This window comes from Drosophila ficusphila, unplaced genomic scaffold (genome assembly GCF_018152265.1).
Source record: "Drosophila ficusphila isolate 14025-0441.05 unplaced genomic scaffold, ASM1815226v1 contig_791, whole genome shotgun sequence".
Lineage (NCBI taxonomy): Eukaryota > Metazoa > Arthropoda > Insecta > Diptera > Drosophilidae > Drosophila > Drosophila ficusphila.
The window spans coordinates 17,451,887-17,471,881 of NW_025064737.1; the positions used below are offsets into that span (position 1 = coordinate 17,451,887).

Below are 19,995 nucleotides of genomic sequence, written 5' to 3' on the forward strand. Positions count from 1 at the left end.
GAACTCAGTGAACATTTGGCTGCGCCAATTTGTATCCAATTAAATCGGCTTAGTTAGTCAGGCGGTCTTCCCGATAAAACGTTTCCATTTTGCGGTTCAGCATTTTTCGACAATTTTCGCAGTGTTTGGAACCAATTTCGTTTATAAACTAGTTTTCGGGGGAGGAGTGCAGCGGCTGTTCCAGCAAGGATAACCGATATGAGTGAACCTAATGCGCGAAATTTAATTAAAATTGAACTTAATTTAGATAAGCATGTGAGCTGATTTGATAAATGGCGGGCAAACTCTGGGGGGCGTGTGAGATTTTGCAGGCATCGCGTGCTAAGCGGCTTAAAGGAAGGTGTAGCGATAAATAAGAGTGGGACTTTTCCGGGGGGAGGCCCATTTGGGGTATTGGCCCAGTGCAACAGGCGAAAATGGGACTAGGAGTGACTGGGGTAATTAGAAACCCATTTGGCTCCTTTTCGCTGCGCCAGACATGCTGAAAATTCTCTAGGGTCCTTTGGTCAGAGTGCAGGTCACTGGAGTTCGCATTTGGACAAACTTTAGTAACAGCTGTTCCCAAAGGTTCTTGAGCTGTAAAGATTTTAGTGGTTTAATTTAAGAAGCTTAAAGCTTAAACAGAGCAACTGTTTAGTTTGCTAACACGTTGAAAACTATTTGCTAAACTTTTATTCTTTAAAGCCAGTTAAACCTTATTCTATAGGTTTCTACATCGCCTTGACTTTGTTGTCTCACAATCTTTTATTATGTTTCACAATATTTATCATCTTCACAATTCGCACACAGTTTCCACTTTTGCACAAATTTGTACCTAAAATTTAGGTTCTTTGTATACGTAATTTAGAACAGTGATTTTTATAACCCAAAAATGGACGCCGGTGGGGAAAACGAGGAAGTGGACTTCCTGTTCGATATGGTGATCACCAGTTTGGATTTGTACAAGCCGGTCGCGGAACCCGAAAAATGCGATGTTCTAGTCAGGTTTGCCGGTAGAAGTATGAAAATCACGCCCAGTCGAATAAACGTAAGGGATTTCGTGAACAATCGGCAGAATGAGTTCACTTGCACTCCGTCAACGATGCGAGAATTCCTGAGTACCGAAGGAATGCAAATTTCCGCTCGTTACGGAGGATCTTCCTTGGGCACGAATAAATTTTTCCTGCCGGACACCTTCGTGGATAAGGTCTATTCCAACATGAATGATCTCTTGTACGAGGACACCATCCTCCTGATGCGCAGAATCGATTGCATTGGTTCCATCGGATTCCTTTTTGTGCTGACTGTAAAGTGCTTGGATTTAGAGGCTCTTCAAGAGAAGCGAAGATCGAGTTCCCGCAGAACGTCGCGTAAATCATCCATTAAGGAGATCCCTCCAAAGAAGGAAGAGGAAAAGGCAGAGTGCCAACGACTGGGACCCACATTCAATCCGCAGGATGTGATGTTCGTCGTCGGTGACCCCGATCCCCTGCTGCAGATTCCATCGCAACCTTGTTCCGAACTTGCTCCTGAGGAAGGAGATGAACGACTGGATCTGGACTTGCAGCGCTACAAAAGCAGGGAGAATCGTCGTGCGATCTTCCCGTATGATGATCCCTGTCCCAAGGAGAAACCTTCCCTTACGAAGCTTAAGCAACTCACTCATGAATACTCGCAGATCATTGGCTTGGTAACCGATAAAGTTAAACGGTTGGACGGACTCTCAAGTCCACCTGAAATTACAGAACCTCTTTCGAAAAAGAAATCTCCTCTGAGGACCCAAAAGGAAGCCTTAGATGAGCGCTTTATACCCGTTCCCATCAGAGATGATACCGAAAATAATGTGAAACCCATACGTTTTTGTCCCGTTTGCCTGTATTCAATGTCCTGGCTGCCGAAGTATATTCCCTGTCCTCGGTGCAAAGTCAAAGCTCGTCCTGTGCTAACAGGACATCCAAAGAAGGTATTAACGGCCGATGAAATCGTAAAGGAGGTGCTGACTAAGCCTCGAAAGCCCGAAGATTCAGATGATAATTGCGCAATAACCTGCAAGCGAAAAAGTGGTTACCGAAGTGGTAAAAAAAAGAAAAAGTTTACAACTGAATTGGGTGTTCCGATTCCGGAATCGGAATCGGATGAGGAGTGTCCTCCATGTCGTTGCACTTGCACAGTGGGCCAAATTTGTGCCCATTGTCGCATTCGCAAATTGTGTGCGGACATTTTTGAGAGCGACGCAAAAAAGGTGCCAGAAGACGACCAACACATAAAAGTGCCGCTGCCAAATTCAGAAGAGGACTTCTGCGTGATCCCAGAACCCATCGACGATCGTCCCTATTTGTCAAGAGTTTTCTGCGAACTCAAGTATCTGTACAACCTACACGACACCAAAAAGCTGGATATCCAGAAACACTGCGATTCACAGACATTGCTTCCTTATCGCTCCACGAAGTCTACGATAGCCCTTAAACATTCTCCAGATGGATTGGATCATATTCCCGGGCAATTTGGTCGCCTGGGAGCGGGTCACAAAAGCTGTCTGCCAGTTTCAAATTCGGTTCCTCGTCGTCATGGTTGGAATTGGCCCAGTTCCAGGGAGGCCAGGAAGTTTGGTTGGCGACCAGGAGCCATTATGCGAGCTGCCGGTGAAGTGATGAGGTACTTCCTCTTCAGAAAAGAGGAAGCAGCCTTGTGTAAAAATATTATGGCTGATCACGAAGCACGGGAGCGGGATCGTCTGCCAGTTCTGAATATTTGCAAGAAGAATGGCGTGATATTCGTTACCTTAAATCCCCTTGCCTCATCGAATATCAAACAGAACCCCATCACCTTCAGGATTGTGAAGAGCGATTTGGCAGTGGCTTTACGCCAGATTAAAAGATCTCTGAAGGATCAGGGCTTCCGGAAGTGCGACTGCCACAAGTCCCTAATGCTGTGCACCTGTCGCGATGCCTGGGAGAAGTTCGAGCTCAACAAGGCCTTGAGAATTGAGTGCCAGAAGCGAATCATGGAACCCTGCCCCGAGCACTTGGTACTCACCGATACGAGTGTCAGCGATTTGGAGTTCGATCTGAACGTAACACCACCAGCTGGAACTGGGAAGTCGAAGAGGAAAGCGCTGCGAAATGTGGATAACCATGGCACCCAGACAGGGGACAAGAACGAACGGCAGATACCCCCAAAATATCCCGTGCCCGATAGTCCCTACTGGAGAGCCTTCGATTGTGCCGCTGGAGATCGCTACATGGGAACAGCTTTTGGCAGCAATGTAGAAACCGTTTTCGAGGACGGAGTATTCGGCTACGAAGGCGGTGGTCAGCATGGGAAGGCCCCCGTTCGTCGGAACCCAAAGGTTTGGGGCAAACGAACCGGAGCACCGATGCCAATTGGAACTACCCGAGATTCCATCAATCCATATCGGTTTACACGAACTGTTTGGAAGGGACTTCCAAAGAAGATTATTTACCAAATGTGCACGAATCGCAAACTATAAAACTTTTTACAATAAGTATTACATCTCCAGTATCTGATGGAATTTTATCAGCAATGTGAAACCAAATTGAAATATATTACTTGTGTATATAAAAAAGTATACATAACAAATGTCGAATAAAAGCATTTTTTATCAAATTAACAATTAAGGTAGTAAATATATTTTGTTAAAACTCAGTTGTAATTTTTTGGCAAAGTTTGGAAACTACGTTCTAGGCTGCTTTTAGTTTAATGCCATTACATTGTCATTGTTACAACTTTTGTTTAAACTTAAAACTCACACATTTAGTGTTTCCAATTTTCATTGGTTATACATTTTATTTTGTTAACACAATAATACTAGAAGAGATCATTCAAATTCAAAAAACACATTTAATTATCAATCCCAAAATGGAAGGAAATGTTAACTTTCTGCTCGACTTTGCCGCCACCCATGTGGAAGTTTTTGGCGTAAAGTTTGAGAACCCCTCGAAGCTAATGGTGACCACAAAGTTGGCCGCGGGTTCTCAGAAGGTAACGTCCAGTCGGTTGAATGTATCTGATTTCGTGGCCAACAGGGAGATGGAGATCTCCTCGGATCCCTTGTCGCTGCGGAGAGGTCTGGAGGAGAAGGGAATGTCGATGTCGGTCAATTACCAGGGAGCAACTTTGGGAGGTGCAACTATGACTTTTCCAATGGAGTTTCTCGACAAGATCAGCTCAACCATGAATGATCTGCTGCTCCAGGAGACGCTGGATCTGAACCGAAGAGCTGATGTCGTTGGCACCATAAGCATTATTCTTCGCTTGACTTTGAAATGTGAGGAGCAAGCGGCTTTGCAGCCCCTGGGAGAAAGTGTTTTTCCTGGCAGTAAAATGTCATTGATTGTTCCCAAAAAGGAGAGGAGCAGCTGCGCCAGCCAAGCGCCCAACATTAATCCCCAGGATGTGATGTTCCTCTTTGGTGACCCCGATCCCCTGCTGCAAATTCCTTCGGAGCCCTGTTCTGAACTTCGTGTGGAGATAGGAGATGAACGACTGGAATTGGACTTGCAGCGCTACAAAAGCAGGGAGAATCGGAGAGCCATATTCCCCGAAGACGATCGCTGCCCCCAGGAGAAGCCCTCCTTCGGCAAGTTAAAAAGACTCATCCATGAGTACTCGACCATCATCGATTCGGTGGCCGAGAAGGTTAAGCGCTTGGACTGTCCTTCAAGTTCGATGGATCTCACAGGGACAAACACCACTGATCCGACACCAAGGACTCCCATGCACACTCCTAGGATTCCAGGACAGGTGCCCAAAGAGCCCTGTATAAAAGTTCCCTTAAGAGCCGACGATGATCATGGTATTAAGCCCATTCGCTTTTGTCCCACTTGCTTGTGCTCGATGTCCTGGATGCCAAAATACATGCCCTGTCCCAAGTGCAATATAAAGGCATTTCCCGTTTTGCCAGATGAACTAAATAAAAAGCAAACGGCTGATGAAATTATGAACAAACTGCTGGTGAGACCGAAACCTTCGCCAGGATTCGAGGACTTTTGTGAGCCTGTCTGCGAAAAGCTTCTTCGGCAGACCGACGAATGCGCTCCGTGTCGTTGCACCTGTAAAAAAGGCAAAATGTGCGCCCACTGCAGAATCCGCAAGTTGTGCGAGGACATTTATGATAAGAAAGCGCCACCGCCACCTGAGAAACCTAGGCCTGAACCAAGATCCGATGAGGATTTCTGTGTGCTTTTTGAGAACGAGGAGGATGATATGCCCTACCTTTCGAAGGTATTTTACGAGCTAAAGAATCTCTACCATCTGCACGACACCAAGAAACTTACTGCCATCAAGGAACGCTGCGAGGCCAAGTCGCTCTTCTCCATTCATAGCAGGCGATCCACCAAGGAAATAGTTGAATCCCTGTACCAATCAGACAGAAGCCTTGGCGGGGTAAACCATCCACCGAAAAAGGGCCACAAGAAGTGTGTGCCTTCCTCCAGTTTCGTATCCCGCCGTCATGGTTGGAATTGGAAATCGAGCTGCGAGGCCAGGATAAATGGATGGCGACCAGGAAGCATCCTGCGAGCCTCCTGCCTTGTGATGCGGCATTTCCTAATGAATCATGAACATCGGAAGATTTGTCCCGAGGCTTGTGCAGAATTTGAGGAGAAACAGCGATACGGTCCCCCGGTGCTCAATGTCTGCAAGCGGAATGGTGAAATATTCATCACACTGCGTGCTCTTCCCACTTTGGATATGAAACAGGATCCCATTACCTTCCGGATTGTGAAGAGCGACTTGGCAGTGGCCCTGCGCCAGATGAAGCGATCTCTGAAGAAGCAGGGCTTCGAGAAGTGCACCTGCCACAAGTCGCTGATGTTGTGCACCTGTCGCGATGCCCTGGATAAGGTTCTCCTAAACAGGGCCCTCAAAAAAGAGTGCCAGAAGAGACTCATGGAACCCTGTCCCGAGCACTTGGTTCTCACCGACACGAGTATCAGTGATGTGGAGTTCGATCTGAATGTGACACCACCCGCGGGAACTTGGAAGCCGAAGAGGAAAGCCCTGCGAAATGTGGTGAACCATGGCACCCAGACGGGGCTCGAAAAGATTCCGAAGGTACCACGCCAATATCCAGTTCCCCATGATCCCTACTGGAGAGCCGTCGACTGTGCCGTTGGAGACCGCTATATGGGCACAGCCTTCGGCAGCAATGTGGAAAACGTTTTCGAGGACGGAGTGTTTGGATACAGAAGAGGTGGACAGCACGGCAAACCTGTCGTCTGGAAACACCCAACGGTTTGGGGAAAGAACGCAGGGGCACCACTGCGCATTGGAACCGCTCGCGACCGCATTGATCCATCTCGGTTCACCAAAAGTGTGTGGAAGGGACTTCCGCGGAAGATAATATGCAAAATGCAGGCCAAATCAAAGTATTAGTTATATTTTTTATTAAATGACTGAAACAACTTTTCGATTTTTTATTATACCCTTGCAAAGCGTATTATAATTTCAGTCAGACCCCATAAATATAATATATATATTTATATCAAAATAGGCCAGTTAAAACTCACTTTGAAGTACCAGGCGAACAGCATGCAATAAAAAGTGGCTTTTCTTAAGGTTTTCCAATTGAGAGAGAGAAAGAGATCAACATTTGATATGATCCCCTAAAAAAAGCTAGCTTCCTTGTTTTTCTTATCAACCCGCGGTGAGATCAAGGAGATCTTAAGTATATTAAAGCTATTTTCGTGCTCAAACTTATCGATTCTTTTTTAAACTGTGAATTTACGACACCAATAAAACAAGCATCTTTTTATAAATTAATTGGGTTATCCCAATTTTAATGTTAACAAGCCATAATTTGTTTTTTATCTAAATAAAAATTCAAAAAATTTGTCCCTGTTTTTAACAAAGAGCTATATTTAGGATTGGCTATTTGAACTTATTTATCCAAGATCAATCTAATTTTAGACCGATTTTTTTAAACTGACTTGTAAATTAAATAGTTTGCTGTCATTAAAAATTTTAATCAGAAATTTGTTGACGCTGGTGGTGCCATCGTCTTTGTTTGCTAATAAATATAACAATGCATAATAAAGTTGTTTGCACAAACCAATACAAATTATCAAGAGAAACCGGTATTTAATGAGCCACCTACATCATAAATTAAACATTTAAGATTTCAGAACACAAAATGGTAATACAAAAATTGTAAAACAGGTAGCCGCGAAACGCTTCGAAGATGGTATAAAAGATCTGGTCGCCCCTCAGAATGGATCGATATTCGAAACAATGAAGTTCTTTGCTCTGTGTGCTTTTCTTCTGCTCGCACTGGCTGCAGTCCAGGCAACTCCCGGCCTCTCTGCAGGACATGGTGGACAGTCCGGCCATGGTGGTTCTGTTGGCCACGGAGGTCCTGTGGGCCATGGAGGTCCTGTGGGCCATGGAGGTCCCGTGGGCCATGGAGGTTCTGCCGGCCATGGAGGTCCTGTCGGCCATGGAGGTTCTGGCGGCCATGGTATCCATTAAGCTTAATCCTTCAAGGAACCTACAAAGGATTTAATGGATCAAACGGTTTATGGCTTACACTTTAACAAGTTCAGTGTTTTAATAAAAAATCTCGTTACCACGAAACGGTTTATTTCTTTTTCTTATTTTAATTAAACTTCATCAAAACAGGTTCTAAATTAAAGGGGGCTCGGCGCTGATTCCGCTAATTCTGTGGTTATTCCCAATCTCCAAGAAAAACAGATAAAGTATGTCAATAGAATCAAATAACTTGAAATCCTTGTTATATAATCCCATTGGTAAAACCAGATACCAATGCCAACTCAAAACAGGCTTTTAAAATCTGCCAAAAGTGTTTGGAGCCCATTTTTCATTTGAAGCTGGTCAGAGTTGGGCTTGATTTTATATTCACTACACTGTTCTGCCTGTGTTTTTCAGTTTTACCTTTAGGTTAAGTGTAGTAAGTTCATAAAAAGTATTACAAAAAAATCTAAAGTAAAAAAATTCAACATAATCGAAAGTCGAATGACCCAGAATAGTTTTGCATTCACAAGTTCGCACAGGCAGTGAAAAATTACATATCGAAAGTTTTAACAAGAGCTTGGACCTTTGAGACTTGAGATGGGACCTAAAAAGAAGTCGGTGGCTATTGTGGAACCTCCCCCGGAAGCGGAGGCCAAACCTGAGAAGAAACCTCCGCCAAAGAAGGAACCACTTCCTATTTTCGTATTCGACCTCATTGTCACAAATGTGGAGGCCAATGGTGTCCAGTTCACCAATCCCGCCAAGCTTGAAGTCACGGCCAACTTCTTCAAGACCCCAATTCCACTAACACCCAGTCAGATAAATGTCACCGATTTTAAGGGTAATGCCGGACTGACTTTCCAAAAGCCGGCGAAGGAGATCCGCAAAAATGTTGGCGACTGCGGCATATCATTTGTGGTGGTCTACAGCAAGAAGACGATTGGCTCTGGCCAGGCATCCTTTCCGGATAGCGTGGTCAACACCATCGACAACGACATGACCGACATCCTACACTCGGACGTCATCAATTTGGCGAGCGGCGGTGTGGTCACCGGCAAACTGGAGTTCCTCTGCCGGCTGGTCGTCATGTGCCTTGCTGAGTAAGTACCCACTTATTTAAATTGGAATTAGCCAGGCAAACAGTTTAGTTTGATAGCGTAATTAAAGTTATGTAATTGGGTTCTCCTCATCGCAACTTTTTTAATCCCTACTTTAGCGAGGAGGAAACCGAGTGCACGCGCAACATGGACAGGAGCATCAATCCGCAGGACATCATGTTCGTGATGGGCGAATCGCAGACGTGTCCCAGTGCCTGTGAGCCCTGTCGCAATGATCTGGAGGAGGAGGAGGGCGACGAGCGCCTCAAACTGGACTTGGATCGGTATCGCAGCCAAGGTGGCGGCATCAAGCCCTACAACATGATGACGGACAACGGATCCGGAATACCAGCCTGTTGTGAACTGAAGGTGGGTTTAATCTTCATGAATCGAATAATTTTTTGACTGCAATGCAAGTCTCTCCAATATAAAATGGATTATTATTTTTTGGGGAAAGAGAAACCTGTTTGTCTTACTTTATTATTTGTTCACAATTTCACAACCTTGTACAACTTGGTTGTTTATGGTTTTATTAATTAGGATATTCCACTTATATGTATTATTTTCATAAACTTGTAAAACTTTTTGGATGATATCTTTTTATATATATTTTTATTTTACCTAATTTGCATATCTTAAAATTACCTTTAGAAAATGGCCATCGAGTACGAGCGCATGATTGATTCGATAACCAAGAAAACAGGGATGCCACCACCGAAACCTCCATGTCGCGATCCCGAGGAAGCCAACAACTTCGGGATGAATCCCTGCTGGTGCCGACCTGAAGCACCAGCCTCTCTGGAGCTGCCGGAGAAGCCGGACAAGCCGTGCTTCGTCTACCTGCCGGCCACCCAGGACCAGGAGCCCGACTTCTGCGACAGAAACCTCATTCCGGTGCCGATCGCCGACTGCGATGGCAAGGAGCCGGACATCAAGCCGATCCGCTTCTGCCCGGTTTGCCTGACCAACATGTCCTGGCTGCCGAAGTTCGCCGCCTGCCCGAAGTGCGGCATCAAGCCGATGCCCGTGGTGGAGGAGCGGCACAAGGAGAAGAAGCTCTCGGCGGACCAGATCCTGCTCGAGTACCTGGGCAAGGGACCGGCGACCATAGACGATTACTGTGTGGATCCCTGTGACAAGGCCCAGAAGGAAAGGGCAGCCGCCGAGGAGGACGAGGAGTGTCCACCGTGCCGGTGCACCTGTAAGTTCGGCAAGATGTGTGCCCACTGTCGCATCAGGAAGCTGTGTGCGGACATCTTCAAGAGCGATCAGCCGGCGCCCAAGTGCCCCAAGGTGGAACCGAAGGACTCCGAGGACTACTGCGTAGTGAACAAGAGCTCCGACGATTGCAGACCTTATTTGGCAAAGGTTTTCTCCGAACTTCGGGATCTCTACGACATCAAGGACACCAAGAAGATGTCGGAGCTGGACGAGAATTGTGAGCGTGCCGTTCCGAAGACGGAGAAGCCGGAGAAGACGGAGCCCAAGAAGACGGAGAATCAACCCCAGAAGCCCGCCTACGTTCCTCCCAACAACAAGGGACAAATCAGCAGCAGGCACAAGCGGTGTGTCCATCAGTCGGGATTCGTGTCAAAGCGACATGGTTGGGCCTGGAGCAAGAGCTGGGAGGCCAAGAAGCTGGGCTGGCGACCAGGAGCCATCCGCAAGCCCATCAAGCAGCTGATGAAGTTCTTCCTGGAGCAACCGGCCAAGGAAACCGCCTTCGCCAAGTGCAAGGATGCCGAGACTTTGGAGAGGGAAAAGGAACTAGCTTCGCCCGTTTTGAATATCTGCAAGAAGAACGGAGAGATCTTCATCACTTTGAGACCGCTATCACCTCTGGGTGTCCGGCAGAAGCCCATCACCTTCCGGATTGTGAAGAGCGAACTGGCGGTGGCTCTGCGGCAGATCAAGAGGAAGCTGAAGGACAAGGGCTTCCGCAAGTGCACCTGCCACCAAACGCTGATGATGTGCCGCTGCCGGGATCCCGTGGAGAAGGTCCATCTGCAGAGGGCTCTGAACAGGGAGTGCCGACGTCACTCCATTCCGCCAGCTGGTGACCATCTGGTGCTCACGGACACCAGCGAGAGCGACATGGAGTTTGACTTCGACGTGACCCCGCCGGCGGGAACGGAGCAGCCGTATAAGCCGCCACCGCCGGAAACGATCAACCATGGCACTCAGACCTCGAAAAAGGACGCTGCTCCGCTTCCTCCGAAGTACCCCATCCTGGTGCCACCCTACTACCGGGGATTTGACTGCGCCGTGGGCGATCGCTACATGGGCACGGCCTTTGGTCTGCCCGGCGAGGTGGTCTTCGAGGACGGCGTCTTCGGGCTGATGGGCGGCGGTCCACATGGACCCCAGCCGATCCCCTGCGGACGGACACGCGTGCCAGGCGCTTGGGGAAAAGGTGGAGCAGGAGCAGGAGCAGGAGCTGTCTTTGGCGGCGGAAGGGGTCGCGGAGGTCTTGGTGGTGGTGTTGGAACTATTGAAAAGGGTATATTGGGTGTTATTGGTGTGAAGAAGCCAAAGGGTGGCGGCAAATCTGAACCGATACCAGTGCGATTCCCCAAGCGATTCCTCAAGCCAGCCGAGGATGCGGCCAAGGCGGCCAAGCAGGCGGTGAAGGACGCCATCGCCAAAAAGAAGAAGGGCCCCGACATGATGAAGTACCTGCAGCAGAAGGGCACCCTGGTCCGCCCCTGGAATCCGCAGGAGGGCAAGGACAAGCGGCCCAGACCCCCGCCACTCACTGCAGTCGGAGACGATGGCCTCACCTACTTTGAGAGGAAGCGCAAGTTCCTGCTGGCCAGTCCGCCTCCTCTGCTTTGCTCCATCCCCAGGAGGGGCAAGGGCTGCAATCCCTGCGATGCCTGCCGCTACGACATCATCTGCTGAGGACAGTGGTCCACTTGCACTCCACCTCATCCGCTTAGTGTCTCGAAAAAATTTAAATGATTGTCTTAAATTTTATAACATTAAATTCCAACTATCTTCCTGGCTATTTAATAAACCCTTGCAGAGGGTACCCCATAAAGTATATATAGTATATAAATATTATAAAATAATAATGCATTCTGTTGGCCTGGTATCAGGTTGGCCTCATTTTTTGTAAAAACTTTTTTTGAGAATTGATTAGTTCTTGATTAGGAATGATATTACGACTTTGAAGAGGTTTGGAACATTACATTTAAGTATTTATATTTTTATGCCCAAAATACTAGTTTTTACTGATCTGATTTTTGACCAAAATACACATTTTTCAAGACGTTTCTGAAATATTACATCAAACCTTTTTGCAAAATTTAGTCAAAAAAGTACTAAAAAAAAGAAAAGTATTCCCAAAAAGGTATTAAAGGCTTGAATTTCTGTATGACCAAATTTATCTTAACTTTTTGCCAAAACACAAACAAATCAGAATACTTATGCAAGGATTACACAGTTGTCTTTATGGTTCTCCCGTTTTTAAAATTTTTGCATGCCATATCGAAGAGCAGAAGACAACATTCAGTTGTTAATGCTGTGAAAACCCGAATGGCATTATGAAATTTTATGTTATGGCAGAAGATTCCCATAAAGCCTCGCTCTCGTATATTATACATGAAATATGGCAATTTCAATTAGTTTTTAGTGCCGTCATGCAGACGTACAGACAAGCAGGGGATTAGATTTTGTAAGCCCAACAGCTTGTTTGCGTTATTATAACAGCATTTCGGACTGCCATTCCCACTCGAAATGACATCGGAATCGGGTTGCGTTTGTGGAGTCGAGTGGAGCGGAGTCGAGATTGAAAATGTTGTCTGTGCAGTTAATTAAATGGCAGGCACGCACAGGGGGCCGGGAAAACTTGGGGGAAGGGCTCTCAAAAGCGATTCAGATATCAGCTGAATCGCACACACGCACACGGCATAATAGCAAATTAATGGGAATTGCTAATATATGCTAAATACCTAAGCTGATTAGCAGAAAACGCATCATATCCATACTTCGGATGAAACAAACGAGGCTTGTATATTACCCTAATGAGTGGTCAAATAAAATTACATCATTCGTAAAACACAAATCAAAGGTTTGAATTAGGTTCAATATAAAATGATCTGCAAATTTGTAATTATATTATTTAAAAGTGGTTTATATTTCACGCAGATTTGATGTAACTAGTAATTTCGAGTGATTTGAAGACAGCTTCATAATTGACAGCAAAGTTACATTTTCCCTGTGGGAATTTCTGAGCGGACTATTTATCCTTCAACCCAAGGGATTCAAACTAAGGCAATTTATAAGTCCTTTCGCAAAGGTTTCAAATTTACACAAGAAGTACACGAAATTTTTAATTATACAAACAAATTAGGGCAATTAAGTGGGCAAAGCGAAAATGCAAAACGCGCTTTTCCAGGTGGAAACATTTTAGCTCGTAAATTAGGAAAAGAAAAAGATATATCTCATACCTTTGTTAACAGAAAATAAAAGCGGCAAAGAAAACCGTGAAAAAGAGGCCATAATGCTTAAGTCTTAACTGCAGAAAATAAGACTTCTGAATTTAAACAACGAGTTGTTTAAGAAAGTTTGGCCTGGAAAGTAAGGCTTGATTTGGTAGTCTATAATTCAAAAAATTAAAAATGCCCTAACTGAATGTTTCATCTCTCACCCAAAATTTTAAAATTTGTCACGTAGGCACGGCCTTTGGTTTGCCGGCGTCCTCTTCGAGGACGGAATCTTCGGACTGATGGGCGGCGGACCACAAGGATCACGAGTGCCTGACGCTCGTGGAGGAGGACCAGGTGGCCCGGTGGGTTTCTTTTGCCCTGGCAAGCCGAAGAGTGGCAAGTCCGAACCGATACCAGTGCGATATCCGAAGCGATTCCTCAAGCCAGCCCAAGATGCGGCCAAGGCGGCCAAGCAGGCGGAGGTTGACGCAATCGCCAAAAAGAAGAAGGGTCCGGACATGATGAAGTATCTGCAGCAGAAGGGCACCCTGGTCCGCCCCTGGAATCCGCAGGAGGGCAAGGACACGCGGCCCCGACCCAAGCCCGCGCAGCAATCGGGAAAGACGGCCTGAACGACATCAAGAGATGGCATAAGTTCTAACTGGCCAGCACGCCTCCTCTGCTGTCTTCCATTTCCAGAAGGGCAAGGACTACAGTCCCTGCGATTCCTATCAGTGCGACATTATCTGCAGCAGGAACCGTCTCCTTTGGACTCCACATCATTCGTTTTGGTTCCTCGGAAAATCTAAATGGTTGCCTTAAATTTTAAAATAAAAATATAATTGTGCCTTCCTGGTTTTTAAATTGTTGATTTTAACAAAAGGTAATTAATTGAAAAAGCTTCCTGGTCGGAACATCCTTAAAAAGAGTCCCACACCCAAAAATCAATCAAAGTCCTTTCGCAAAATGCAAAAAGCTCATTTCCAGGGTAAAAAAATTTTGCGTCTAAATTAGCAAAAGAAAAGTAGCAAAGAAAACCTTTAGAAAAAGAATTTAAACAACGCACTGTTAAAAAAAAAGTATGGCTCAAAAAGTAAAGCATGATTTAGTAATCAATAATTTAAAAATACTCTAGCTGATTATATCTTCTCATCCAAAATTTTTGCAATTTATTTTTCTCTTCAGTCCGCGTAATAGTACCTCCGACGTACCCCATCCTGGTGCCACCTTATATCGGGGATTCGACTGCGCCGTGGACGATCGCTACGAGATCATGGCCTGTGGTTTGCCCGGAGAAGTGGTCTTCGAGGACGGAGTCTTCGGTCTGATGGGCGGCGGTCCACATGGAGCACGAGGGCCTGGCGCTCGGGGAGCAGGAGCAGGTGGCCCGGTGGGATTCTTTTGCCCTGTCGGCAAATCCGATCCGATACCAGTGCGATATCCTAAGCGATTTCTCAAGCCCGCCTTAGATGCCGCCAAGGCGGCCAAGCAGGCGGAGTTGGACGCAATCGCCAAAAAGAGAAGGGGCCCCGACATGATGAAGTATCTGCAGCAGAAGGGCACCCTGGTCCGCCCCTGGAACCCGCAGGAGGGCAAGGACAAGCGGCCCAGACCCAAGTCTCCCAATGCAATCGGAGAGGATGGCCTGAACGACTTCCAGAGGAGGCGCAGGTTCCTACTAGCCAGTCCGCCTCCTCTGCTTTGCTGCATTCCCAGAAGGGGCAAGGGCTGCCGCCCCTGCGACTCCTATCGGTGTGATCCCTATCGGTGTTATCCCTGTCTGATAAAGGATCCGTGTTCTGTGGACTGCCATCGTCCGTTTTGACTTCCCGAAAAATTTAAATGGTTGCCTTAAATTTTCAAATATACAATTTAATTGTGTCCTCCTGCCATTTTTAATTGCAACTTCGCCAAAGAGAGTCCCACACCCAAAAATTGAACTGATTTCTACAGCTTGCAAGAAGTATTTTTAAAGTACTTTTGAGCTAAATTTTTTTTTAAGGTTTGAGTGCAACTTGATTAGGAATATGATAACGACTTTACATTTGGAAAATATTTATCGAGTCAGTGAAAATACGAACTTTTTCCAACATTCCATTTTTTCCAATTAATAAGTCCTTTCGCAAAGGTTTTAAATTCACAACAAGAGTACACGAAATTTTTAATTACACATACAAATTAGGTCAATTAAGTGGGCAAAGGGAAAACGCAAAAATCTCATTTTCAGGCTGAAAAATTTTAGCGCGTAAATTAGGAAAAGAAAAGGATATCTCTTTTACCTTTGTTAGCCGAAAAGAAAGCGGCAAAGAAAACCGTAGAAAAGAGGTCATACTGCTTAGGTCTCAACTGCAGAAAAAAATACTACTCTTTTTAAGCAACGCATTGTTTAAAAAAGTTTGGTGCAAAAAGTTAAAGCAAGCTGGTAGTTAATTTTGTCAAAAAACAAAAGTTCAGTGGCAGAAAATTATTCTCTCACCCAAAATTTAACAATTTGTCACTCTCCAAAATCCCCGTCAAAAAGTTTAAAGTGGCCGGCTCTATTTTCAACAATGTTTCTATACCGACATAAAACCAAATAAAGAGCCTGATAAATCACGCCAAAAATTCCAGATATGACCCGGTGTCAGCGACGGAAATATTTTATAGGACACTTAGCAGGTGACGGGACCGCATTTAAATTTGGCACTGCAGATAGGCATGAAAATATTCCGAAATTGTGGCACTTCAGCTACGAAATATGCGGGTGATTGGGGCCAGGATGTGCAGATGATTAAAATATTCGCAATTATGATTTTGAGAAGGGGGAGGTAACTCCCCAGCCGCCCTGCATAATTCAATGGACCAGAAGGGTCGATATTTCGGGGCAAACCCTTGTTGAATATTTCATTTAATGGGATTTTTAATTTGACGCTTTAAAGTCAACATAACGCTGGTGTGAGTTGGGCAAAGGTAAACGCATTTTGGCACTCCATAAATCAGGCAAGTCAAACGCCGCTTGGCTGGCGAATAGTTGATACCCTGGCCGAGGGCAAAGAACCTGGATAAATATTTATTCAGGCTAGTGCTGGCCAGGTCGAAAGGAGCCCGCTCTTCGGGAATTGCAGAACATCCAGGAACCCAGGAACTCAGGACGCCAGGAACTCTGGACCTCAGGACTCTCTGGCCGTCATGTCAGTGGCCATTCGACGTGGCAGTTAACATCCGTTTCCGTCAGCACAAACAAAGCTTTTATCAGACGTTAAAACTGCGAGCAAGCAAGGAACGGAATTCCCGGACTCTCGGCCAAGTTAAGAAAATATTGTGCCATAAAACCAGTGCGGGCCAGAAAAGTGCGGCTGAGTGAAGGCCTCTTTTAGAGGACTGTCCGAGACACTTTATCATCATTTGTCAATTAGTTGCACTACCTTCGTCGGGTGAGCAGGATGTTCCGGGTCCTTCCCCGGGCCAAGTCCATTAGCAGAGCCAAGTTATTTGCTGCATAATTCATAATAATTATGCCAGCAGATTTGCGATGCCCCCGAAACTTTCCAAGTGTCCAAATTAAGCTGCGCCTTTTTTGAATACAATTTTTGCCGCTTAAGTTTCTCGCTCTTTGCAAAACTTCTACGGCGCCCTTGGCGCTTTTTGCGATTTTCCGAGCAGCTGTGCGAATTTTAGATACGTTTCTGCGAAGGCTGCTGTCAAAGGAAGTCCGCGTCCACCTGCTTCAATTCAGTTGCCCTGCAGTAATCGCCATAATGCTAAATTCCAGATGGGACTCCTCTGAAAATTCGGCCTTAAATGAGTGCAGGATAATTGCTTTGCTTGACAATTTTCGGTTTTTAGGTCAGCTAACAGTGGTAAGACAACAAATAGTGAGTTCCTTTAATTAAAAAGAAAAAAACTATTATATATTCTACTGGTTTTTGTTGGAAAACTTGTATAAACAAATCCCGATGTTTAACTAAAAGCTATTATTTTAACGTTTTGAATATTCGATTGCAACGCGTTTTAATTGCCGCGTTAAGCCAAGTCAGGCGACTCGACACGCTTGCATGCAACCGGGCACGCGATTCGCAATTCGTTCCGCTGCCGCGCAACCGTTGCTCTAATTAATGCAGAAATCCGCCCGGCGACAACGCTGCGTATGAGCAACAAACAGCCAAGGCGACTTGACGTTGTAATCGGAGTACGCTCCGTGCGTTCCAAATGCTTGTGTGGGTGTAGGGCGATTGCACTTGCAGAAAATTTGAAGAATTTTTGTCCTTTTTAAATCCCAATATACTTGTTTGACAATCAAGGTACGACTTAGGTAAAACTTCTTCTTTTATTTATAGCTTTTAACCTTCTTCGAATATTTTCACTTCCAGCTGGGAGCCTTTTTCTGTAGTGTAGACTGCATGAAGTACAAACCCTTTAGTGGGCGTACTTGCAGCCCTTCTCTGCCCTTTGCCAAAATACAAAAAGGAAGAAACTGAAACAAACATTTTGTTACCAGAAGCTTTACGATTCCATTAAAGGCTAAAAGGAAATGTCAGCCAGAAAAAGGGCATCAACTCCAAAAGTTCTAGGGCATTTTGGTTAACATCCCAGCATTTTTCCATTTCTGTGTGCCTTAGCCACAAAAAGCAAATTAAAGAACTGCAGTATTATTCGAAGTTGAAGTAATTTCCGCGCAAATAAAGAATTATTTGCTTAACCATATAGGTCAACGCCGTAGAATCCACTTTTCCGTTAATTTATTTACGAGTACTTCAGTTTATTGCTTTACAATCCTATCCAGGAGAGTCAACTACAATAATCCTAAAAACAAAACTTTCTTGTTATGAGCTTCCCTGACACAATCCAAACAGGACGAGGGACCAACGACCCCCAAGTGCTTGTGTGCAATAAAATATTTATTCATGCATGCATGCGAACAAGTGCGCGGAAATTTCGCTTATTTTTGTGAAACTCAAAAACCCAAATAAAATAAATCCCAAAAGCAATTGCTTCGCGATGTCATTTCTGGCATTTTTCGCAAGCTGGATAGAATCCCGAGGGGCTGCAAGTGTGTGCAGGTAAACATAAAGGTTAAACAAACACTTTGTTTTTAATACAATAATGTTTAAATAAAACATAGTTTGTTTTCATATTGTTTTAGGCTTATAAACTCACCTTTAAATTCCACTTACATTTTAAAGGTTAATTTATGCAGGGAGTTAATAAAGCTTAGTCTTTGGCTATCGGAATACTTTAATTTTATGCCATCGGCGTAATCCCTTTGCAAGACACAAAACCAATTTATTCAAAATTAAAAACTAAATAATCCCAGTAAGCCTTTCTGCAGAAGTAAAGTGTTCGATATGCCGTTGATTGATACACAATTTCGTCATTTGTTTCCATTTTCCTTTACGGCCCCAAGGGATAAACATTTGTCATCAGTTTGTAGCAATAAAGGATTAAATGAATAGTAAAATGAAACCAAATAATAAAACAAAAACAAACCAGAGCGATGGGAAACACCATTTGGCTGGATTTTTGTGGGCATTTAAAGTTGTAAGCATATCGGAATGCTCGGCCACAGAGCAATTAAAAATATAAGCGATAGGGAAACGAGAACGCCAGAAGGCAGCAGCAAAATGAATTTCAATTAAACAAAAACCCCCATCCCCGAAAAATAGCCAAACGAATAAGTGTTAGAGCGGCCAATGAGAGGCAAAGTTAAAATTCAATTAAACGAGAGTTTGGCTCGAACATAAATTCCCCAAATTTCTTTGCACTTATGTGGGGACGAAGAGAGCAAACTTGGCTAAAACTGCATAAGGACAACTCGGCAGACAAGGAACAGCTGTTCGACCTCGTCCTCGTCCTCATCCTCGTCTCTGGATCCTTGCCTCTGAGTGCCTTCGATGATGAGCCATTGGCCATGAACTTTATGGACATTTTGCGGTTCAACTTTGCCACTTTCACCTCCTTTTCGGTCTCTTTTGTGTATGAGTGTGTGCGTGTGTGTTTATTGGCAAATATTTTTGCTAGCTTCGAAAATATTTGCTCTCCAGTCGGAGCAGTCTAGCTGAAAATTGTGAACTGCAAGCAGCCGCCGGCGAGCAGAATGTGCAGCATATTAAACACTTTTCTCGCACATCAGCATCCACAAAAAAGTTGATCCTAAATAGAGTCAACGAACTGAAGAGGGCATTAAGCTGCCAATTTTCATGACAGAAGTCCCGACTTTGGAGCCATGAGAATGCACTATGCAAATGCAGCGCAGCCACACAAAAATATTGTATATCATTTTGGCTGAGAAGTATTGAGCTGCTCAAAATGTATAAACAAGGAATTCAGAGACTCCAAATTGGAGTGACTACAGCAATGAAATATTGCACACAACATTTTTTAAAATGTAAGAATCATATTTTAGGAAGCATGTTACTTTCATTTATTATATCCGTCCCGTGAAACTCAAACAAAACTTCGTAAATTATTAATGAATTTCTGAATTTATTCTTATTATTTGTAAGATAACAAAATAGTTATAAAATTCTAATAAAGTTGCCATGCGGCCCACAATTCACACCTACAACGCTAAAAGACTTTTAAAACAACTTTCAGGGAAGTTTCTTCAGTTTACGAAGCTGACTGCAACTCAGCCGCGAATGTTTTTCAAAAATTAAATTTAATTGTGGCCCCGAAGAAGAAAGCCAGCTGACTGCATCCGAAATAAGGCCAACGAATTCTGGTGCAGTAAAGTTTCTTGCCCTTGGCGAATTGTAAATTTTAATGACCCCGCTGAAGGGTTGAGTGGGTGGCGAAGGGACCCCACCAGTCGACAACAAAAACTCAGCTCAACAATGACAAACAAGGAGAAAATAAAAATGGAATAAAAATAAAATATTCCGTAATAATGCATAAAATAAAGGAAATGGTGCTCCGTCGAGAAGAATTGAGTTCTCTGCGCACAAAAATTCACACGAAGTGTCGGGTATTGTACCCTACAAAATAGGTGTGGGTATCTTTGTGTGTGTGTGTGTGCGTAT

The 19,995-nt window shown here is 44.7% G+C and overlaps 3 protein-coding genes across 3 annotated transcripts; all 3 read left to right on the forward strand.

Annotated features, from left to right (window-relative positions):
* Positions 1–763: 763 nt before the first annotated feature.
* On the forward strand, positions 764–3,579 carry LOC108092204. Its single transcript, XM_043209023.1, has one exon. It carries the CDS (start codon positions 872–874, stop codon positions 3,467–3,469), a length of 2,598 nt encoding a protein of 865 aa, XP_043064958.1. The 5' UTR covers positions 764–871; the 3' UTR covers positions 3,470–3,579.
* Positions 3,580–3,737: 158 nt separating this feature from the next.
* Positions 3,738–6,405, forward strand: LOC108092194. The gene has a single exon (XM_017191721.1). It carries the CDS (start codon positions 3,859–3,861, stop codon positions 6,373–6,375), a length of 2,517 nt encoding a protein of 838 aa, XP_017047210.1. The 5' UTR covers positions 3,738–3,858; the 3' UTR covers positions 6,376–6,405.
* Positions 6,406–7,828: 1,423 nt separating this feature from the next.
* On the forward strand, positions 7,829–14,878 carry LOC108092137. The gene is made up of 5 exons (XM_017191646.2): positions 7,829–8,570; positions 8,687–8,936; positions 9,219–11,467; positions 13,245–13,548; positions 14,133–14,878. Exons 1-5 carry the CDS (start codon positions 8,068–8,070, stop codon positions 14,820–14,822), a joined length of 3,996 nt encoding a protein of 1,331 aa, XP_017047135.2. The 5' UTR covers positions 7,829–8,067; the 3' UTR covers positions 14,823–14,878.
* The last annotated feature ends 5,117 nt before the right edge of the window (positions 14,879–19,995 follow it).